The sequence below is a fragment of the Sphaeramia orbicularis genome, chromosome 20, assembly GCF_902148855.1.
Source record: "Sphaeramia orbicularis chromosome 20, fSphaOr1.1, whole genome shotgun sequence".
Lineage (NCBI taxonomy): Eukaryota > Metazoa > Chordata > Actinopteri > Kurtiformes > Apogonidae > Sphaeramia > Sphaeramia orbicularis.
This window is the reverse complement of record NC_043976.1, coordinates 17,655,020-17,679,270: the sequence shown is the minus strand read 5'-3', so window position 1 is coordinate 17,679,270 and position 24,251 is coordinate 17,655,020. Positions and strand designations below refer to the sequence as shown.

The following is a 24,251-nucleotide window of genomic DNA, read 5'->3' as shown; positions in this document are numbered from 1 at the left end:
TCTAGAGGAAGTCGAGCCGTTAAGAGTCGACCAATAAAAACCACGTGTCAAAATGCTCGTTGCGTAACATTAATGAGGCTGATGACATCACAGGTAGTTTGATAAATGATATAAATCTGACGGGAGCCTTCATCTAAGCTGTAAAACCCATCATTAACTTCAGGATTCGCTGAAGTAATCTGAACAGTAGGATGAGAAAACTTTCAACATGGCTGATAAACATAGCGTCTAATTACTGAGCAGCTGTGCTTTCTCCTTCTGATGAGCTTCAAAAAGGGAAAAACACCTCTGTCTTGTCTGTATTTTAAGGAACTTTTCACCTCTTAAAAAAAGGTGAGCAAACACCATGTGAATAATTAACACAGGGTTAAAAAACAAATCCACTGGTAATATCATTCACTTTGCAGCAGTTTATTTATAATTAGGTTAATTCTATTTGCTCAGTTGAGAATGGTTTTGTTGTATTACCACCTTGTTTTTCATGCAGTTAAGGCAGGTTAAGCCATTGTCAAATAGGGGTTTAGGGTGTGTTTTTATGGATTACAACCTCTCCACATGTGACTTAAAAGTAATAATATGTCTGGCGCTGTTCCTCAGCTCAGCCCTGAACCTACATGAGATAGAAATGGATGCAGAAGGAGAAAAAGACTGAAAGAGTTGAAAGGGCTGAAAGGGCGTTGGCTCCTGAACAGCAGCAGTCCATGTTGAGATGCACAGGCTGAGAGGGGTAGAGGAGCTCTGAGACTTTAGGGCACTGCTCCCTGGCAGGAAGCCTGTACCAGTGTTGGCTCGCTACCTCAGGAAGCCTTTTCTGCTTCTGAAACTTGGCAGGAGTTGGAATATATGATGGAACAGCCCCACAGGGCATTTGTGTGATAAATGGATAAAGCGGGATAAAGTTATGCTCACAGCTATTGGCTTATGTATGAGTTAAATCCGAACCAGACGCCACTGATGTTTCATTCATTTTCTAAATATCAAACTGCAGTCGTGGATTGTTTTGTCATATATTCATTTGATTTTCTCGAAAAAAAAAAAACAATTTATGGAATTACAGCGCAAACACATTGCAGAAGCATCAACAATTGATCAACGACATCACGTTCCCTTCTTTCCACATAATTCAATTCATTACACTCACTGTCAGCCTGTTGCAATGAAATGTAAACTGCACAGAATGTCTGTGAGGTAAACTCAGGCCAATGCATTAAAATGGGTCTCGAATACAATTTCTTTTAGAGAAAGCGCATCACATTCGGTTTGTGCTGCACAGCTGGGCATCTAAATGTGATTCAGCATCTCTTGAATGCAACTTACAGTCCAGAATGGGTGTCTTGATCCTCCAGAGATCCTTTTTTTTTGTCTCTTGAAGGTGATGATGAATCTAAATACCACCAGCTGGGGGTGTCCGCTTCCTCATCCTGAAGTGATAAAGAAGAAACTGATGAAAAACACCACACATCACACTATAGGAGTCTCTCTCCTCCCTAAACATGGTGGCTATTTATACTGCTGTAAATCTGATGAGGATTAGTCCGAGTTTAAAGCTTGTCTGTTCTGAATGGCCTCAGAAATATCTTGGAAGTGCAGAAATATTTGCTGGTCGCCAGAGCGGCCTCTCTAATCCTTCTGGATGTGACTTATTGAGGTTCTCCTCACTGTGATTTTCTATCCTTGGTAGGCCTGCAAGCAAAACATTAATATATTCTCCACACCTCAAGTGGGATTTTCAGGTTTTTAAATGTATGTGCTCTGAGAAGGTTTTGTGAATCGGCCGCTGATAGAATTTTAAAAGGGGAGGCATATGGAGAGGAAATGGGAAACTGAAGTGTAATGTGGAAAAGCGTGGCGTGTGTGTACAGGCAGGTGAGGCAGGAGAGAGGAGGTGGGGTGAGTTTATACAGGAAACTCTTCAGCAGGGAGGCGTAGCAAATCTCAATACCTGCATCCAACTCCTCAGGTACTACTGACTGATGAAAGCCTGGTATCATTGGAAACTACATTTCAATACCCAAGGAGGAACAGAACAACTTTCAGATATTTTTTCTTAGTGAGGATACTATTCTGGCTGGTGGTGAAAAGTAAATGTTTATGATGTGAAGCGTATCGTTTGCCTATAGCATATTCAAGTCATATTTTTGACCGAAATTGTGATATCTGCATAAAATGAACCAGCAATGTTAGGAGAGTAAAGTTATATCGCAATTTGGCCAAAAATATGACTTATGCGAGGCTAACGATATGTTTTGTTAAAAAGAGTATTAACCCTTTAGGCGCCTGAGTTTTTTTCAGTAAATACTACACTGATATGATGATTTCAAAACTGTACTTACTTACTAACCCAGATCAGGACCATGCCTTTCAAACTGGATTTTCTTCTTCACTTAGAATGGAAACACGCTCTGAAAGGGAGTTACTGGAGGATTGAAGGGGCACATGTCTGCCATTTATTGGTGGGAGGTGGGAACAAGATTTGGCAGTCTATTTAGAGCTATTGTCTGTTTTATTCAGTTATGTTACTAGTGGCAATATTGCAACTTTGGCACTTAAAGGGTTAACAGTAAATACAGAGGGGACATGTGACATTGAAGCTGTGTATGACTTTCATCACCAATTTTCCATCAAATCCGTAAAACCGGAGTCATAGCTTAAGTATCATGAATAAATACCTGTGTGTATTCTATGTTTTGAAATTTAATAAATATATCTAAACAAATCTGTAAAACCTGAGTCATAGCTTAAGTATCATGAATCCGTAAGTCTTTCCGTGATTACACACCTGAATCTCTTCCCTCAGGGTGAACAGTTTCGAAGTGTACTCCACCATAAACAATCCATTTGTTTACAAACAGAGCTGGTAGGTCACATGGGCATTTTTGGAAATTCGTCGCGACATGCATTGTGGGAAGTGGAACTCCATGCAGCTGCATTATGGCCCCAGCCACAACAAACACGGAAACGGCTTCATTGCCTCTTGCTACTGCAGCTGTGTGGAGCTTTGCTTCCCACAATGCATGTTGTGACGAATTTCCGAAAATGCCGGAGTGACCTACTGGCTCTGTTTGTAAACAAATGGATAGCTTATGGTGGAGTACACTTCAAAATTGTTCACCGTAGGGGAAGAGATTAAGGTACATAATCACGGAAAGACTTACAGATTTGTAACACTTAGGCGATGACTCAGGTTTTACAGATTTGTTTAGATGTTTATTAAATTTCAAAACATAGAATACACACAGGTATTGAAACACATAAAAAAAGAGAAAAAAAAAAATCAAACAAAACCCACTTAACCCTCCCAAACCCCTTGCTGTCACCAGAGCTATATGCATATACAATATGCCACTGTAAATATAAATAAAATTAAAATTAAATTTTTGCACTCAGTACAAAACTGTCTAATTTGCACTCTGTAAAAAAAACAAAACAAAACAAAACAAAAAAAACCCTCTATTTGCACTACAATAATATCTATCTATCTATCTATCTATCTATCTATCTATCTATCTATCTATCTATCTATCTATCTATCTATCTATCTATACACATACACACATAAACATATATTTTTACAGACTGTATTACTGTACATATCCACTCACTGTATAAATACTTAAATTTGCACTTTCTGTACATACTACAATGTAAAACCCACTGTACATAATATATACATATACATATATTTTTAATAGACCGGACCCACACACCCCACTCACAGTATAAAAACTCCAATTTGCACTCTGTACTTATCACATTGTAAACCCACTGTAAATCTCCACCCATTGTTATCTTTGTCTCTAGTGGACTGTTTGTCTATATTGTGTCTAGATCCACATGTTGTCTGGGTTCATGTCGAAACTATGTTGTGAGCAATGTAAAAACCGAAGCCAAATTCCTTGTATGTGTTCACATACTTGGCCAATAAAGCTGATTCTGATTCTGAATTGAGCATGATATTAAAATTACACATCAGAGTGTTACATACACACATACATCTTAACTTGTTAAGGGCCAAAAGATTTGATGAAAACTTGGTGATGAAAGTCATACATAGCTTTAAAGCTACTTTTGCTTTGTTAATCTTAGTCTTAATAGGATGAGTGTAGACCCCATGCCTTATCTATGTGTTTTTGTATTTTCTAAAGATCCTGGCCTTAAAACGAGCCCAAACAGTGGATAATTTATTAATGAACAAATAACAGTATTTAGTTAGGAAGACTATTTAGAAGCACAAAGACAGTGTGTGTTTCATCTAGTATATCAGCAGCTAAACAGTGCTTACTCTGTGAACCAGCGCCATAAACTAGAGCAATACTTGTAACCATGGCAACTGCACACATCACATCTAATACAGAGAGGTGAAGTCCTGCCCCTTCCTCTATCCCCCGTGAGACCGTAATTCAGAAAGAATATGAATTGCTGCCAATGGCGACAGACAAATACGTTTTTGATCCCGTCTTGATTGTGTCCGACACCAAAAAACGTTTGCTACATTCAAATGTTGTATTCTTTGAGACCAAGGTGAGAACATATGAAAAGAGGTGAAACTAACAGAGTCTGGTCTCGCTGAAGCTATAGAGACACACCTTCAGCGACTCTGAATAGATCATGGAAAGAGAACGTGACACTGACACCACCTCTCAGTCTGTCGGTGTGTAGGTTTTCTATTTATGTGTTTTCACGGTCGGCTTCAATAGTTTTAGAACACACTGTGACTTTCTAGATGTGTACAGTTGTCTTTTAACCCGTAAAAACCCAAACATCCACCAGCGACCAATATCATCTACTGATCTAAACTGTTTAATACCTGTTGATCCACTAATTCTATTAATACATGTAAATAACTGGTGTAAAATACAGTTTGTCATCTTTTCATGGTCATCAGATATGACCTATTTGGATGTTCATAGGCTCCGTAGTGAACATAGAAACACTGTTATCTTCTGCAACATTGATTCACCAGTAAAACCCATTGACTTGGATCAGTGAGAGTGGATGGAGGCAGTTGGTTTATGTTCAGTTAATGATATACAGTATTTCAATGAAAACATCGCATTTTCCTTAATTTTCTCTGTTTTTGATGATAATAACCCTCAATTTTAATCTGAGCTTTTATGGACATCTACATGTTCAGTACATTGAATATAGGAAAATGATTTATACTTAAATTGCAAAATATAGAACATAATATTAGAATAAATGGTGATAAAGAAAAGTTAAAAATAGAGAAAAATTAATTTGGGAACTGCCACTAAAATAGCTCTGGGTCTTTATGCGTTAAAAGTCTAAATGCATCTGTAGTGCATTCCTGGATTCACTATACATTGGTATTTCACTCTTCCCACCTCTGTTCTAGTTGTAGTTTTCGTATCCTCACAAAAGTAGCTCTGGGTATTTATGGGTTAAACTGATAACCGTCATTTGTGCCAATGATTCATAACTGAAATGGAATCAAAATATCACCTGAAATAAGGTCCAATGAGGCACAAATGGAAGGGGTAGGGTCTCTATTCTCAGGATACTTTTATTTAGATTTAGAAAAATGTAAAATGTTTGAGGCTCATTTTCATTAGTTTGTATTTACACTGAACAAAAATATAAATGCCACACTTTTGTTTTTGCTCCCATTTTTCATGAGCTGAACTCAAAGATCTAAAACTTTTTCTGTATGCACATAAGGTTTATTTCTCTCAAATATCGTTCACAAATCTGTTTAAATTTGCGTTAGTGAACACTTCTCCTTTGCTGAGATAATCCATCCACCTCACAGGTGTGGCATATCAAGATGCTGATTCGACAGCATGATTTTTGCACAGGTGTGCCTTAGGCTGGCCACAGTAAAAAGCCACTCTAAAATGTGTAGTTTTATCACACAGCACAATACCACAGATGTCACAAGTTTTGAGGGAATATGTAATTGGCATGCTGACTTCAGGAATGTCCAGCAGAGCTTTTGCCTGTGAGTTGAATGTTCATTTCTCTACCATAAGCCATCTCCAAAGCTGTTTCAGAGAATTCATGAAGAAGACTGTGCGAGGAAAATGGTGGTCACACCAAATACTGACTGGTTTTCTGACCCCCCTGGACCACCCAATACAGTAAAAGTGCACATTTTAGAGTGGCCTTTTATTGTGGCCAGCCTAAGTCACACCTGTGCAATAATCCTGCTGTCTAATCAGCATCTTGATATGCCACACCTGTGAGGTGGATGGATTATCTCAGCAAAGGACAAAGGAGAAGTGCTCACTAACACAGATTTAGACAAATTTATGAACAATAGTTGAGAGAAATAGGCCTTTTGTGTTCGTAGAAAAAGTTTTAGATTGTTGAGTTGAGCTCATGAAAAATGGGAGCAAAAACAAAAGTGTGGCATTTATATTTTTGTTCAGTGTATATGGACTTAAAGAGATAGTTCGGGTTTCGTTTATGTGGATTTGTATGAAGTACTTGGCAATAGTGAGTGAAAGAAGTAGATTTGGGCCAAATTCAGCCTCAATTTGGAGAGGCTGATGGGAAAACCAGCAAAGTGTTTTAATCTGTAGACTGGGTCAGCTATAAAACTGCATTTTAGCCAGTAAAAAAAAATCCATGCTGTCATTGCAACCTCTGATAATTCTACAGCTGATCTGAAGTATGATACACCAGAAGTGGGACAGTCCTCGTAAAAAAGGGCTGTTTGATGAAATTAAAGCCATGAAAATATTCTCCTGTAAATATAGTGCACAGAGTAAACTACTATACTGGTATATTTTGTGACCGGTCCCCTCTATAATATTACATTGCGTTGGTTTTCCATGTGCTTCTGCTAACTGTGATCTACTGTAGGTAATCCTCTATGGATAAGTACCTCATACAATACTGGAAATGATCTGAACCACCCCGTTAAAGTGGAACTTGACCCCCATTCTGAGGGTAACTGTACTCGCTGCACAATTTGAAAATGGCTACAAAGTCAGAAAGAGGCTGAGACGCAGGTGATGAGTACTTCAGTGTGCAGGTGCGGATGTGAGAGAAGTAGTTCAGGGACATCTGTACAATACAGAGTCATCCATTCTGCAGAACAATATGAGGTTCTGAAAGAGTACGCTTTAGTGTTTGTACTGGTTTCACCACCTGAGGAAGACTGGCCTAAAATTGATGTGCGCACTATATTTAGAATATTTTTTCCTCATACAGTCATACGTCATAGGGAAGCAAACGACCCGATGTGCTCTTAAACCTCCCCTGACGAAAAGAGAATTCACCATGTGTTTTTGTGTCACTGTGGTTGTGGTGTTTTACTACATTATATGAGACTGAAACCTACGAAAAAATTGACTGTGGAGGCTGGAGTTTCATAAGACAAATTCACTGCCCTTGTGGTTCAGCATAAACAGTTTCAATGAACAAAGTTTTGCAGAATCGGACTGAAGGACAGGCAGATTTAACACCTCTGATCAGAGGTGTTAATTTTTTTTTAATACATGATGAAGTCTTACTAAATGTTCAATGTCATCATCAAGCTGATTTCACCTCTAAAATCTGAAGAGGAGCCAAGGGGTATTGTTTTTGGTTTGTTTCGTTGTTTGTTAACACTCTAGCAGCAAAACTCTTAATTGAATTCAGACAAAATTGCACTTATAGATTGCCAGTGACATAGATTTCATTTTGGGAACAGTAGGTCAAAGTTCAAATTTTTTATGAATTTTTAACATCTTTTTTTCCCATTTACTTATAATGGGCAAAATTTCAAATGTCTGTAGCAACAAAACTATTAGTTGAATTCAAACCAAATTTGGTTTATAGATTGCCAGTGACCCAGAATAGATGTGGTTACATTTTGGGAAAAGTAGGTCGAAGTTAAATTTTTTAATGAATTTTTGAAATCTTTTTTTCTTCTCCCATTTACTTATATTGGGTGAAATTTCACGTCTATAAAAACATCTACTTTGATTCAATTTACTTCAAACTTGGCACATATATTGAGGCAACTGATATGCTGACATCAGCACACGCATAGACATGATGACATCAGCTGGATCGATGCCAAAATAAGTGACAATATGTGGGCGGGGTGGGATTTATTGTGCCTGGCACCACTTGTTTTGGTTTGGTTTGTTTGTTTGTTAACATTTTAGCAGCAAAACTATTGGTTCAATTCATACCAGATTTGGTTTATAGATTGCCAGTGACCCAGAAAAGATGTCATTACATTTTGGGAAAAGTAGGTCCAAGTAAAAATTTTTAATGATTTAAAAAAAAAAAATCTTCCCATTTACTTATAATGGGTGAAATATGTGCGAGGGGCGGGGTTTGTTGTGCCTGGCACCACTTGTTACATATTTGTTGATTTTTCTATGCATTACCACTAGTATTGACATGTTTTATGACACTTAAGTTAAATAACTACAATTACTGCTCAACAATAATGCTGTAGTGTTTAGTTTCAGTTTGAGTGCCCCTGTTGTAATCAGATTTTATCCTGGTTTTGTGTTTGCATGTATAAATATCACTTCCTGATTCTGAGAACCTCCATTATGCCAGCCGAAGTACTCAGGAAAAACACCAAAAGTACATTTTGCAGGTTTTGGACTGCTGCTGAGTGCCTGTGCAGGTGAAGAATCAACAAAGTGATGTAAGAAAAACAACAAAACCTTGCAAACCATGAAAGCATCCCATGGTCTTTTGGTAATGATGTTGTCAAAATGCTGTCTGTGATGAAAAGGCTATGGCCTGCTGCTTTCCAAAGTGTACAGTGGGTTGAGTTATGTCATAGTGGAAATCACAAACTTCCTGACCCTGGACAAAGAGAAGGACATATTTAATACTTTTTGTTAGTGTCATCTCCAAATGCTGGTAATATGAACACACGATATCCTCAGCCAAATTAACCCCTAAAGACTCAGTGCTACTTTGGTGGCATTTTTATCTCCATTTTAACCTTTCTTAACTCTTTCAGTGCCATGGGCCGGCTTTACGAATACAACCTTTAAAGTGCCACGGGCCGATCAGATCGGCTTTGGAGAACACGCCATATTTGTGTACAAACAAACCATCCACCCCCATTTCTTTCTCACATTTCGATGACGTTCTTTCTGTGTCCCCCTTTTGAGACCAAGCAGACGGGAATTTGAGGTCACGCGACCGAATAATATTTTTATATCTTTTTAATGTTTCTTATTCTCCGGTGTTTCATCAGAGGGAGCCCTCCATGCCGGGGGGCGGCTGTGGACTCCGGGGGGTGTGGCGCCTTCTCTCACTGGGGTCCGCTCCTTTCTGGTGGGTGGGGGTCCCAGTTGGCCCTCTCCCACTAGTTGGGATGCGGGGCTGTGTTGCTGGTGCCTGGTCGCCGGGGTCGGCGGCTGCCTCCTGGTGCGGATGGCTCCCTGAGACAGCGCCTCCTAAATTGATGTTTTACTTTTACTTGTACATTTTTGTTCTGGTCTACCCGTGCTCAGTCAGTCTTCTTAAGTATGTGTGAGCTTGTGGGTTTGCATGTATATGTGTGTGTGTGTGTGTGTGTGTGCGGGTGAGTGGGTGGGTGTGGGTGTGGGGCGGTACTGATTTTTAAACTGATATGTAAAGCACTTTGTGCTACAGTTTTTAATGTATGAAAAGTGCTATATAAATAAAGATTATTGTTATTATTATTATTATTATTATTATTATTATAAATTATGCAAATTACGATCAATAATGAATCGGCTGCGTCCAGTGCGTTTTGAATCTAATCAGCAATCGGTCGGATGTTACCGAGCAGTTTCCTGCAGTATTCTTCAAATATTATAAAAACGATGCGAAATACTGAAAAACAGCCAAATTCTGTGGCACTTTTAAGGCTTATTAGCCCCTTAACTGTCTGGCACCGAAAGAGTTAAGTGACTTATCACCATTCCTTGCCATATTTTCCTCTGTATTTAGTTTTTTTTCCCATGAAAATCAGGTATTTTACCATATTTAATTTGCTGATCATGTAGATTTTCATAAAAGCTCAGATTAAAGTGGAAGTTCTTATATCAGAAACAGTGAAAACTGAAGAAAAAGTGACTTTTCAGCAAATATACCAATAACTGAACACAAAAACAAGTGTCTCCATCTACTGTCATTTATTAAACTCCTTGGATTTTACTGGTGAACCAATATTGTAGAAGATGAGTGTTTCCATGGTAACTACGGAGCCTCTGAACATCCAAGTGGGTCATATCAGATGACCATGAAAAGATGACAAACCATTTTACACCAATTATTTACATGTAATGATAGGATTAAAGGGATCAACAAGTTTTAAACAGTTTAGATGAATAGATGGTTTTGGTTGTGACTGTTTGGTTTGTTATGGGTTAATGTAATGTTAGGCTAACTGTTACAAAAAGGAGGAAATTGCTGGTTTGTGTTGTAAACAGGAGTGTTTGCTCCTGAAGGATTCTGTTGGGTTTCTGTAAATTGGCTTAGAGTCTGGTTTTGACCAACTCTATATATAAAGTGTCATGAGATAACTTTTTTGTTGTGATCTGGCGCTATATAAATAAAATTTGACTGATTGAGTGATTTGATTGGTTTTCCCCTGTAAGTTGCTTTGGAAAGAAGCCTCTGCCAAATGTATAAATGTAAATGTAAACATTACAAGTGCTTCTGTATATAGCACACAATAATCAGTAACCAGGATGAGTGTTTATCATGTATATGTGGATGTATATTTATGACATGATATACAAGTGCATGTAAAAACAATTACTGACAAAACACAGATCAGTGCAAGAATTAATACACATTTCTAAACAGAAATTTCATTTTTAAAAAATGACATTGAACTCTGTGTTCCAGCATCTAATGGATACAGTCATTTTCTGAATTTTCTTGCCCACAGGGAACCAAAAGAAAACTGAAGCAGAGTTTAACTCAATGTTACATCAAGAGTGTGCAATTCATAAATGCTGCTAAGCACCCCCGCTGTGAAGCGCTGGCCAGCAGCGAGCCATCTGATGATGTGGCTGCATCATTACCCACACCCCAAGAGGCGGCAGGCAAGGAACTCTTTACCTTAGGCCTCGCCACTCGTACCCCCTTCCACGCATTCAATTAGATGAATGTTGTTTATGGGCAGTTCTGGCCCATTGAAAAGCCATTATTGTTCCCTTTGTCAAATTCGGCATTAGCTGCCCCTCAGTGACGCCGCTCTTCTAAATGTCATGAAGCTTATGACTTAGGAGATGATTCAGGATGTTTAGAGATGCTGAAGACTGAGCTCAGTGGGTACAGCTATAATGAGACCCAGATGCACGGCCTTTAAGGAACTTTGAGAGCCTCTGGGATCTTTAGTAGTCTAACAGAAAAACCTCACAAATTTGGATTAAAAGCAAATCCAAAGCTCTTACCTGAGTTCAGTTGTCGATATCCGATACATGGTTTTCTATCTGAAAAATAAAGCACAGACAGGATGTTAAAACTGTGGCTATGATACAGCATTCCTACCCATGAGCACACAGTTTCTATTTAATCTTTCCCAAAGGTCATTGCTGATATACGCTCAACAAGAGCAGCCACGCCGCCCCCCAGAACACTGTTTGTAGTACATTATCACAATCTGCGATCAATGTGACCTTCAGGAAACAAATAAATCTCTCCCAAACATGGCTGTGAAAAATAATCTCTTCCATTAGTGAGGACACAAAGCTTTCATCAGGGATAGCCATGCCCATGCGTACCTGGTTAATGGCTAATACATAGGCCTATAGCATAATAGAGAAAGCATGGTGAAAAGCATGGCCATGCTGTGCAGCTGAACCCACATGAAACCCGGGATAATTGCCTTCATGTCACAGATTTAGCTTGAAATATTGTCAGGTGTGAAATAAAATGAAGGGGTCGCGCGGTTGAAACGATTCTTATGGAATAAAAGGAGCTGAATAATGTTTTTACTGCTGTGAAATAATGGTCACTTTAAGCGTTATGTAACATTTAATTAAACTAAAATGCTATATTAAAAGTGAAATGGCTGCACATTGTTATGAATTTCTTTTTCCAATAGTCTGAGGTGAGCAGAGGTGTCAAGTAATGAAGTACAAATACTTCGTTACCTTACTTGAGTAGAAATGTTGGTTATCTATACTTCACTGGAGTCATTATTTTTCAGCCGACTTTCTATTTCTACTCCTTACATTTTAAAATAGCCTGGTTACTCCTATTTCATTTCAGCTTGTTTTCATTCCAGCTTGTCATCATTCAAATAAAACTAATACTATCCAGATAAATTGCGTAATCCGGATAGAGCAGGGGTCTGCAACCTTTATCCTTATCAAAAGAGCCATTTTGCCCCCTCTTCCACCAAAAAAATTAGCCTGGAGCTGCAAAAAATAACAGACCTTATAAACTTCTAAAAGTTTTAGTCTTTTTTTTGTTTACATTTTATCTGTTACAACCACTGAATACAACAAACAGAAGTGCAGTGTGGAATGGATTCTGGATTAAGATTACTCTAAAAGTACAGAGTAAGTAGTTCATAGTATTTGTGCTAATAGTATATGAAGTACTAATACCAAAAATAGCAAATTCATGAGGTACTCATTGGAAAAATTTATTTTATTCATCATTGAATTAAGTCTTAAAGCCTATTTCAGATGAAAAAACAAACACTTTTGGAGCTTAGAAGGGATTTTTGAGTATGATTACTTCAACATTACACAGTAAAAGTAGTTCATAGTATTTGTGCTACTGTATATGAAGTACTAATACCAAATATACCAAATTCACAAGGTACTTTTAGGAAATCATAATTTTATTCTTCATTGAATTTAGTCTTTTATACTATTTCAGACGAAAACAAACTTTTGGAGCTTGGAATGGATTCTGGAGTATGATTACTCTAAAAGTACATAGTAAAAGTAGTTCATAGTATTTGTGCTAATAGTATATGAAGTACTAATACCAAAAATAGCAAGTTCACAAGGTATTTATTGGAAAAATTAATTTTATTCATCACTGAATTTAGTCTTAAAGCCTATTTCAGACGACAAAACACACTTTTGTAGCTTGGAAGGGAATCTGTTATAGGATTACCCCAAAAGTACACAGTACTCATACTCATACAGCTGCTCTATGAAAAGTATCACTATTTGACTGTTTGTTTTCATATTCATCTAATTCTGTAAAGCCCTGTGAGGCAACCTTGTTGTGATAGAGGGCTCTAAAAATAAAACTGAATTGTTGGATTAGAAGTATAAACATAAACCAGTCCGACACCCTCTTGGTTTGTACGCAATCCATTTCACCTGACTTTTTGCACCATTCCAATTCTTATATTCAACTACCGTAATTTCTGGTCTATAAGCCGCTACATTTTCCACATGTTGTGAACTTGCGACTCAAAAATGAAGCGGCTAATTTATGTTTTCCGGGCTAATGATCGATCCGGCTGTCAAAGAAGGAAATAGAGCTGCTGCACATAAGCTTGGCATCAGTGAATCAATGGTGAGATGTTGGAGACGGGGTGGGTGTGGCTTATAGTCAGGTGTGGCCAATAGTCCAGAAAGTACGGTAGTCATCATATCTTTCGCTCCACAAAACACACGTTAATGCTCAGTAGGACACATATATGGTTCTTTAATACATTTATATTGGACTAAAATGCGTTCATTTTCAATGGGCATATATTCAGCTGAAACAGGTAGAGTAGTGCATCCCATATTTTACACTAACATTTTAACCCTTTCATACATAGTGGTCACTACAGTGGACAGTTATTCAAAGCTGTTGTCTTGTATATTCATGGCTTTTGTTGTTTTAATTCCATATCATCTAACACATTGGGCGCTCATGCATCATCCCATAAACTGCAATTGATACCATTACTGTAACTTTGCTGTTCTTGATAAACCTGATCTGCAGTAACATGTTTGAGTGTAAAGTAATTGCTTGCTATTTTTATTTGACTGTAATTAACAACAAAAGGTTTTTTTTCATATTATCTCCATGAAGTGAGTAATGACTAGTAACAGAGTATGTTAAAATGTGATACAACAACAAATTAGTAGCATTAAAAATGTTTTTCTTTCATACTTTTCACACATTATATTAGTAAATACATGTTTCTTTGCTTCAAAAATCAAACGCATGGTGTCCAGCTGAGTGGACATTTTTGCAACTCCATAAAAAATAGCTTCATAAAACATTTTTCAATTGCATTGTTTTTTTAATGCCTAAACATGAATAAAAACACTCAGGAAAAAAAAAAATCTTGATTAAGGTTCTCATAATTCATGCATGAAAAGGTTAATATAACATTATAGTCATTACAGCCTTTAGACACATGCTTTCTGGGGAGGTGGGGTAGTGCACTATAGGCCCCTGTGGCACCGCCTAAGCTTTTGTCCTAATGGCATTTTTGTCCCCTTACATTTACTTTTATACTTTAGTTTTGAAACCAGTGTTTTTACACTTACTTGACTAAAAAGCTTGCGTTGATACTTGAACTTCTACAGAAGTCTTTTTAAACCCTAGTATCTATACTTCTACCTGAGTAATGAATGTGACACCTCTGGATCTGAGTCGTTCTGGGTCTAATACTCTGTATCACAGGTGTCAAACATGTGGCCCGGGGGCCAAATCCGGCCCGCCAAAGGGTCCAGTCCGGCCCTTGGGATGAATTTGTGAAATGCAAAAATTACACTAAGATATTAACAATCCTTTCATTTCAGGTTCCACATTCAGTTCAATTCAATCTCAACTGGGCAGGAGCAGTAAAATACGATCATAATAACATATAAATAATGACAACTCCAAATTTTTCTCTTTGTAAACGTAAATATTTTCATGTATTTACACTAAAACAAAGTTTAATTTTGCAAAATATATGAATAAACTGAACAAATACGAACAACGCGAAATGTCTTAAGAGAAGTAAGTACAATTTTAAGAAGATTCTGCCTGTTATTAAATGTTTTGTGTGTTTGTAGATCCACTGTGATCTGTAAGTTATAATGTACATGTGTAAATGATAAACTGAGGCAGAATATTGTTAAATTACACTTATTTTTTTCATTTTGTTCATGTTATTCACATTGTTTGAAAGGATAGTTTGTAGATGTAAACCATCTCATAATGTAAATGTACTTTTTTCACTCTAAAACATAGAGAAAATTTTGGAGTTACATTATTTATATATTATTATGTTATTATTTTACTGTTTCGGCCCACTTCAGATCAAGTTTAGCTGAATGTGGCCCCTGAACTAAAATGAGTTTGATACCCCTGCTCTGTATGGACCATCTACTGCAGTACTGCTCTTCCACTACACATTTACTCCTCTCCTGTTTACCTGACTACATTTGTCTCACAGCTTTAGTCAACTTTTCATCCTCCTCCTGTTCAGTGGGACCCGTGCATCTCCAAACGTGTTGATTTTGAAACTTCTTGATAAACTGAAGGATTAAGTGTTCTTTTATGTGTAGAGGACATTTTCTTCCCTCTTAAGCAGAATAAACTCATTAAAAGCCCTCGTGGATTAGCTGGAAAATGTCACAAAGCTGAAAACAGAACAGTTTTTCTGAGCTGAAGAAAAGTTGAATTAAACATTTACAGCAGTAAAGCGCAACATAGATATGAAGACAGTGGTATGATGAATCCATAAACATCATATATAATAGAAATACTCTGACAGAGGCCATTTTACTGCACAGTGAGCACACTGGTCTGCAAGGAAAATGCTTCCAGAATAAAAGTAATGAAATTTTACCACATGAGAGTCGCTGATAAAGAAAAATCAAGTCAAAAATGCTGGTTGGCTGAACTTTCCATGATACAGCCTTGGGTCAAAATGTGAAATTCAAGAATTAACGAGAGAATGGGTTTGACTCAAAAGGAATATTTGTCTCAGAGCTACAAGATCTACTTCAAAACACTGTCTGCACATTAGAATACATTCACTTTACAGGTGCTATTTAGTGGAAGATTTATAAATCTATTCTATAAATGTACATAAATCAATACTTATGTGTAATAACACTTAATCATATACCTTGAAAACATCAGCAAACCGGCACTTTTGTCATTTATTTTCCAATTAATGTTATTAAAATACGTAACATTTAGCACATTTAATCTCTGAAGCAAATCATTTCTAAAAAATTGTAGACCAGTGTAATTGTTGACACGTAACCCATGAGCATTGATTGTAAAATGTCAGACTTCTGAAAATATAACAGAGTTGTCAATAGTCGCTTTTCCATTGGACATATGCGCAAAACTTTGCTGATATTTACCAAATGTTGAATTAAACACAAGTGCGTAATGTCAGTTTTTCCATTAAATCACAAATGTGATGATTTGTTTATTATCGCGAGATGACACAAGAAGTCATTCCATAAACATGGCGACAAACATAAATATCATGTTGATTTACAGATATATTCATTATTATATATTACCCCTCTATCCCGTACTAAATTAAAAAATGATTCAGTTTCCTGGTGTGTCCACACATACCGCAACATGTTTTTCTTAAAACTCTTCTTCACTTGTTGTAATGTCAATTTTTTTTTTAAATCACGTGACTCTAGTTGCAAAAAAAAGGTCTTTCCATTGCAGTTTTGTGTGATGTACCATTTGCGCTACACCTGAAAAACCACCTCTTGCCAGTGCAAAAATTTTTATTCGAAAAACACGAATTTTGGAAAAACTGTTGTTGTCCATTAGGTGAATTTTTATGCGCAAGTTATATTCGCGCAATTTGAGGATCAATGGAAAAGCAACTACCGTTCACTGCATCCAACAGACTTAAAGGTAAAAACGTGATCATGGTATCCAGTTGTAATAAGGTAAAAACATGCGAATGTGATACTAAGTCTTACAACAATAAACAGCAAATGTTGCAATGTAGCATCCCATTTTAAAGATGAAAAAACATGAATGTGGCATAATACTGTACATTTTTATGTAAGATGAGCTACAAAGCCATAGCGGCAGTATGACCTGTATGATATACCCAGTACTCTTAATCATTCACAACTCCACCACCATTGACAACCTTTCAGAAAAAAAACAAAGACATGGCTGACGTCCAAGGATGTTCTAACTAGAAATCTGAAACTGAAAAAAACAAACAAAAAGAAGCAGAAAATGAAAGAACTCTGGAAGGATTTGTATTTTCACACAGATCAGTGAGGACGGACAACTGGAATGTAAGATAGTAGCTTTTGAATGAGATTTGGAAAAGCAAAAGCTTGAAAATAAGGATCAGCTCAGCAAAATAGAAGCTCACCAAAAGCAGGCAAAGATTTGGCAGGATGTTGTTGAAAATGGTGGCATCTCAGCAGAAGGTGATAAGGCCAAGATCAATGAGCTCAAAGTCTCACCACTGAGTTCAATACAAAACATAAAAGAGAATTAAAGAAAAAGCAAGAGGAGCATGAGGCTCTAGTCTCTGCTGAGAAGTGGTTACTTGAATAGAGTGACCTGAAGGTTAAAGAACTGATGGAAAAATATGACTCAGAGGCAAAAGAGGTAAGAAAAACACGTCAGAAGGAGATTTTGGATATTCATCAGCTGCAAGTGGCTACAACAGTATAGAGCAGGTGAAGAACGACTGGGACAAACAGAGAGTAGAAGAGGGGAGCGTACCCATGTTCCACCGGTACCTATATTCCCTCTAGAGAAAATATTCATCTCTGTGATTACATTATAGTACACTGTGCTGTATTCATCAGAGACGAAGGCCACACAGTCTATAAGACTTCGAAAAATCATGGGATGGAATGCGTCTAGGACCCAAAAAAAAAAAAAAGGGTTTGTTTGAGGTGTTCTTTAGAAAAGGGATTCATAAAGTAGATAACATGAAGAAAACTCCAAGGCGCTCTCTTTAAGCATTAAAATGCCTTTATTCTCACGACATGGTCATGTGTTGACCTTAAAATACACTTCAGCGCGTTTCGGCTTCAAGCCTTCATCAGGAAGTCGAACAAAACAGAAGCCTGGAAAACTGTGGGTTCTTTGAAAGTGGTCCCAACCAACAGGAACCTGCCAACTGGGCATAAAGGTCATGGCCTGCAGAGGGTGTCAGCATAGAAAACGGCCAGCAGATGGTGTCAATACAGGTCAAAGGACATCTAAAAAGACTAACCTATAGAAATATTTACAAATATACAGGGTGGGGAAGCAAAATTTACAATGAACATTTAGTTGTTTTTTCTCAGCAGGCACTACGTCAATTGTTTTGAAACCAAACATATATTGATGTCATAATCATACCTAACACTATTATCCATACCTTTTCAGAAACTTTTGCCCATATGAGTAATCAGGAAAGCAAACGTCAAAGAGTGTGTGATTTACTGAATGCACTCGTCACACCAAAGGAGATTTCAAAAATAGTTGGAGTGTCCATAAAGACTGTTTATAATGTAAAGAAGAGAATGACTATGAGCAAAACTATTACGAGAAAGTCTGGAAGATACTATTAAAGAAGAATGGGAGAAGTTGTCACCCGAATATTTGAGGAACACTTGCGCAAGTTTCAGGAAGCGTGTGAAGGCAGTTATTGAGAAAGAAGGAGGACACATCGAATAAAAACATTTTCTATTATGTCAATTTTCTTGTGGCAAATAAATTCTCATGACTTTCAATAAACTAATTGGTCATACACTGTCTTTCAATCCCTGCCTCAAAATATTGTAAATTTTGCTTCCCCACCCTGTACATATAAGAGTATTGAAAAAAATCAAGAATTTGAATCCAATAATAATTACTCGCATTTACAGCTTAAATATGTTTCATGTATCACAAAATTTTTGGGTTGTTTTGAAAATGAATACAATTGCAAGAAATATTTTAGACACTACATCTTTTAACTTTATTACATACTGTGTTGAATATTTCAGTTAAACATGATGATTTTTGCTTTTTTTTTTTTTTTTTTCAGTCTATTTATTTGTATGTTTTCACCTGCATTTGTCTGTTTGGCTCAAACATGTATGAAATTTTGGTGGTAATAGATCGAGTAAGTTCATGTGTTCAATTTCTGTAGTACTCTATTTGTGCGATGTTTATAGATGGTTTTGTATTGACTTGTGGTCACTTTAAGAGTCAGTGTCATGTGACCTGTATAAGGAAGTGAGCATGCCCACTAACATATTTCCTGTAGAATTTACAGTAAATACCAGGCAAACAATTTGCCAATAAAGTGCTGTAAAATTGTTTGCTATTTACTGTAAAAATAATTCCAGTATATTACCGGATACTTTTTTTTTTTTTTTACAGGTTTTTGCTGTACATAAATTACAGCAATGTATTGTTGTTCTATATTAGAAACAACCATTCATTGTATTTTAGTTTAGTTTTGACTGCTCCAAAATTCAAAGACCATGACCTGTAAGACAGACAAACAGTATGAAATGGAGCTAGGACGTCTCAGGAAAGAGGTCGATGAGGCTCAACATGGACGGCAGAGAGCTGAAGAGCATATTAAAAAGCTCAATACTAGGATCGATTCAATGACACAGAAACATGAAAAAGCTGGGACGAGCTGAGACAATGTGTCAGAAGTGGGAAAAGGAGAAGCGAAACACCAGGAGGCCACAGCAGAACTTTAATGGACCAGATGGATGAAGTAACTGAGGAAGGTCACGTCTAAGGACATGAAGAAAAAGGAACAGAAAAAATGAAATATAATGCAAAAAAAAAAAAAAAAAATGAACAAAAAGATGAAAAAATGGACAGAAGGAACAAAAATTAACAAAATGGATAAAAATGAAGAAAATCAACAAAAACGAGAAAAAGTGAACAATGAAAAAAAAAAGAAAACAGAAAAAACAAACACGCTAAATCTGCCATTCTGGTTAATATAATGGCCCTCTCAATATCAAGTTCTCACCAGGAACTTGCCAAATTCCCAAATCTGAACTTCGCATTGGTAAGAATGGACTTCCAAAAATCTCAAGTCTCTTTGTTACTGGAACGGCTGTGTACTTGTGAACTTTCCTCCCTGTCTTTGTTGTATTTCCACCATCGGCTCCATGTCGTCATTTGTGAGAGGTTAGCTTAATTGTTACAAAAGTTCTAAAAGGTTTGCTTTGACGTTAACGACCGGCTTAAACACCATAATTTATAGTTATAGTGGTTAAATCTCAACAGCTGGCGGAGCCAAGCTAGCTAACTATCAGGCTAAAGCTGAAAATCTGACATAACGCTTGTATAAGATATACATTTATACAAACGCTAACACATACCAAAGAAAACAGAATTTACAACAAATGTCGCTAATACAGGAAATACACTTGATAATTTGAAAGATGACGTTATCTTATTACCTTACTACTAGAGCTGCTAGATCAGTAGCAATAGAAATGAATGTGTTCTTACGCTGCAATACTCAATGTTTGGAACTATTAGCGCCTCCATAACCCGGAAGTAGGTCTATATTTTGTCCGCCATTTTTTACAGTGGGAGTCTATGGAAGTGTCGCTATTCTGTTTTCTCTACTGCTCTGGTCAAAAGCTTGTGTCTGAGCTTTATCATAAGACATGATTCAGTTCTTCAGTTCAACAAACATCGCAGATACACAAAGAGAGGGAATGTATCATATAATTAACAGCTTGCTCCAGATATGACAGCATGGTTTAATGGACAAGATCAGTTGAATGTAAATTACCGTAACTTTTACTGAAATAACGGTTGTGAACACTTCTTTCCCCACGGGTTGTTTTCCAGTTAAATACATCATGTGGAATTATGGGTATTCATCTGTTCATGTGAAATAGATTTAAATCCATTTCCCTTAGAACAAAGGAGAATGTAGTAATCGTAAGTGCTACAGTCTGACATAAATAACTAGGGATGTCTCGATCCGATCTACAGATCAGTATCGTCTGCTGATCTGGCATTTTTTAGAAGATCGGATCGGATTTAGTCACGAGATCGAGCCGATCCGACCTGGTTCTGGGCAGGGGTAAACACACATCCTGCTCCCTCAAACTAAAGTTTCTGAAAGTAGGGAAAAGCTGCACAACAGCGGGAGGCTTAGAGGAACTAGAAAAGCGTCTATAAGTTTTACTTTCACTCTGTGTGTACTCATTTTGAGGTTCAGTTGTGATGCGCGAGTGTTTTTTTTCAACCTGCAGGGCTTTTGTGGAATTATTTGACCTGACCCAACCCGACCCACAAATAAATCGACATTATTTTGACCCGCCCCGCGAGAAACCCGCTTCACATTACTAACGCACAGCACCGAACGCACCCCCATATAATACCTGGACGGACCTGTCCATAGATGCACTACAACAGTGGCAAACATAAGGTTCTAATTTGTCCCACAGTATGAATTTGGAAAGTGCAAAAACTATACTAAAGTTATTAAGAGTCAAAGGCGTCATATTTGTTTTAGTTCAGGTTCCACATTCAGCCCAACTGTGATCTACAGTAAAACAATAATATAATAACCTATAAATAATGATTCCAAATTTAAATCAAAACTTCATTGTAAAAAGTCCAAATCGGATCGGAAGCAAAAAAATCCAGATCGGGACATCACTATAAATAACCCAGTAGAACAGTGGCAAAATGAGCAGAGAATGGATAGTTAAAAGCCAGTCTCCCAGACATGGATTAAAACTAGTCTGAGACAAAAAGAAAAATTCAATGAAGCTCTCCAATGAAATAAGTTTTTAGTCCGGGCTTAATCCACATCTGGGAAACCGGCTGTTACTGCATAAATTTGAAGGTCTAGAGTCCTGCTTGACACTCGATCTAAAATTGAAGGCGATTAATATTTAATTATCATTTATAAAGCAAAAAGGTGAAACAGTGGGCACTTCAAGCCTCTTAAATGTGAGGTTTTCTGCGTTTCTTTAATTAATTTCAGACAGCTGGATGACAAAGCCGTTTCACCTTGGGCTCTGGGAAATTGGAAAGTCCAAATATAATTTTTCACAATTTTATAGACTTAATGATTAATTCCTTATTAATCACGACTATAAAAAATTTAAAAAGGACAATGAAATAATGAAAGCTCCTCTACAAATCAGCGTTTATTGGCGTCTCTATGACAGTGTTAGCTCTAAAGCAAAGTTGGGATGGAACACTTAACTGAGGTCAGATCTGTACTGGTCCGAGCCGGTCCACTGTTGAGCCCCTACTATGTGTTAGAGCTCACTACTTTAACCCTTTCATGCATGAATTATGAGAGCCTTAATCAAGATTTTTTTTTTTCCTGAGTGTTTTTATTCCTCTTTAGGCATGAAAAAAAAGTGATTGAAACGTTTTTATGAACCTATTTATCATGGAGTTACAAAAATGTCCACTACGCTGAACACCATTCGTTTAATTTTTGAAGCAAAGAAACATGTATTTACTGTCATACTGTGTGAAAACTAGAAAACATTTTTCTTTTAAATGCTGCTAATCTAATAATTAAACATACATTTAATATTTGGTTTGGAATGCTGCGTACACATAAAGTCCAAAGACATGCAACAAAACTAAAATGGATAGCATATGATAGTAAATTTATGCCATCTAAAATTGACCAAAACTATAAATATTGGGTAACCAAGGGAGTTACAGCTTGGTGTGTTCTGGAAAATAATGGGAGGCTGGAGTTTCCAAACTTTGGCACAAAAATATCAATTTGAGAAACATGATTTTTTCCGTTATCTTCAAATGAGAGACTATTATAAAGGGGAAATACAGGTGGGACCCTCCATGGAAGAGAGCGATGTGGTTCAAATCATGACTAAAGCATATAAAGATAGTAACATTAGGATAATCTCAGCATTATATAAAGCCTTAGTAAATCTCGATAAGCAAATAACTTACTATGTAAAAGTGAAATGGGAAAGAGAATTTGACATAGAAATTGATGATATAGATTGGCTAAACATGTGGAAAGTACATCATACAACTACTGGCTCTCAGACATGGAGGGAATTTGCCTGGAAAAATCTTATAAGATTTTTTATTACACTCAAGTTTAAAAGTAAACAGTTACAGAGGCATCAGGAATGTTGGAGAGAATGCAGGGAGATGGATGTTGACCATTCTCATGTTTTTTGGAAATGTTCAAAACTTTCGGAATATTGGGAAATGATGTGCAATGTCCTATGTCAAGTATTAGGATACACAATTCCAAAGAAACCTGAAATTCTTTATTTTGGTGATTACACTATATGTGAATATGATACATATTTGGTAAAGGTGATGGTGATAGCTGCAAAAAAATGTACAGGGTGACACAAAAAAAACGGGAACTTTTTAACAATCCAATAAAACCAAGAGTGATGGAAGAAAAATATTTTATTCATAGTAATTGAAACCTTAAACCATGCCATTTAAGAAACAATGATGGAATTTTCATTTTTAAAAAATTACTTCCTGTAGATGGCGTCCTCCTGTACGAATGCATTCTTGAAATCTGCTGTTGAGATTCCGAACAATTCTCTCACAGCTGCCAATGGTTACTAAAATGGGGGTGTGTTTACTTGCTCAAGGTCACTGTCTCGCAGTGCTGCCACTTGCTCATGTCATGGCTGTTGAGATTCCTCATTGACCGCTGCAACATCTCAGCTGGGATACTGTGAATTTCATCCTGAATTCTCTGTTTTAACTCATCCAGAGTTCTTGGTCGAGTCGTGTACACTTTACTCGAGATAGCCCCACAAGAAAAAATCACAAACGGACAAATCTGGTGATCTAGGGGGCCAGGGAACGTTACCAAATCTTGGGATCACACGGTTACCGAACAATTCTCGCACAGCCGCCAGTGGTTACTATGGTCACCCTGTACAAGTACAGGGTGACCCAAAAAAATGGGAATTTTTTAAGTGCGTATTGGCAGACATGAGCAAGTGGCAGCACTGCGAGACAGTGACCTTGAGCAAGTAAACACACCCTCATTTTAGTAACCACTGGCGGCTGTGAGAGAATTGTTCGGAATCTCAACAGCAGATTTCAAGAATGCATTCGTACAAGAGGACGCCATCTACAGGAAGTAATTTTTTAAAAATGAAAATTCCATCATTGTTTCTTAAATGGCATGTTTTAAGGTTTCAGTTACTATGAATAAAATATTTTTCTTCCATCACTCTTGGTTTTATTGGATTGTTAAAAAGTTCCCGTTTTTTTGTGTCACCCTGTATAACAAGGAATTGGGGGAAGATGAACGTACCATCAAAGGATCAATGGATAACTATTATCGACGACATATTTCAAATGGAAAAACTAACACACAGATTGAGACTACAAGAACCACAAAAGAACAAAAAGTGGAAAAAAATGGACATTATATAAGC

At 37.1% G+C, this 24,251-nt stretch overlaps 1 protein-coding gene across 3 annotated transcripts in view; it reads right to left on the bottom strand.

Moving 5' to 3' along the window:
• Positions 1-454: 454 nt before the first annotated feature.
• The window catches only part of ralyl (RALY RNA binding protein like), a 285,060-nt gene continuing 261,263 nt past the window's right edge, over positions 455-24,251 (bottom strand). For all 3 annotated transcript variants that reach the window (XM_030123064.1, XM_030123065.1, XM_030123066.1), the window contains 2 exons: positions 11,355-11,393; positions 455-1,421 (listed from right to left, as the gene is read on the bottom strand). In XM_030123064.1, coding sequence (XP_029978924.1) covers positions 11,361-11,393 — 33 coding nt within the window. In that variant the 3' untranslated portion in view covers positions 455-1,421; positions 11,355-11,360. The remainder of the gene's footprint in view (positions 1,422-11,354; positions 11,394-24,251) is intronic.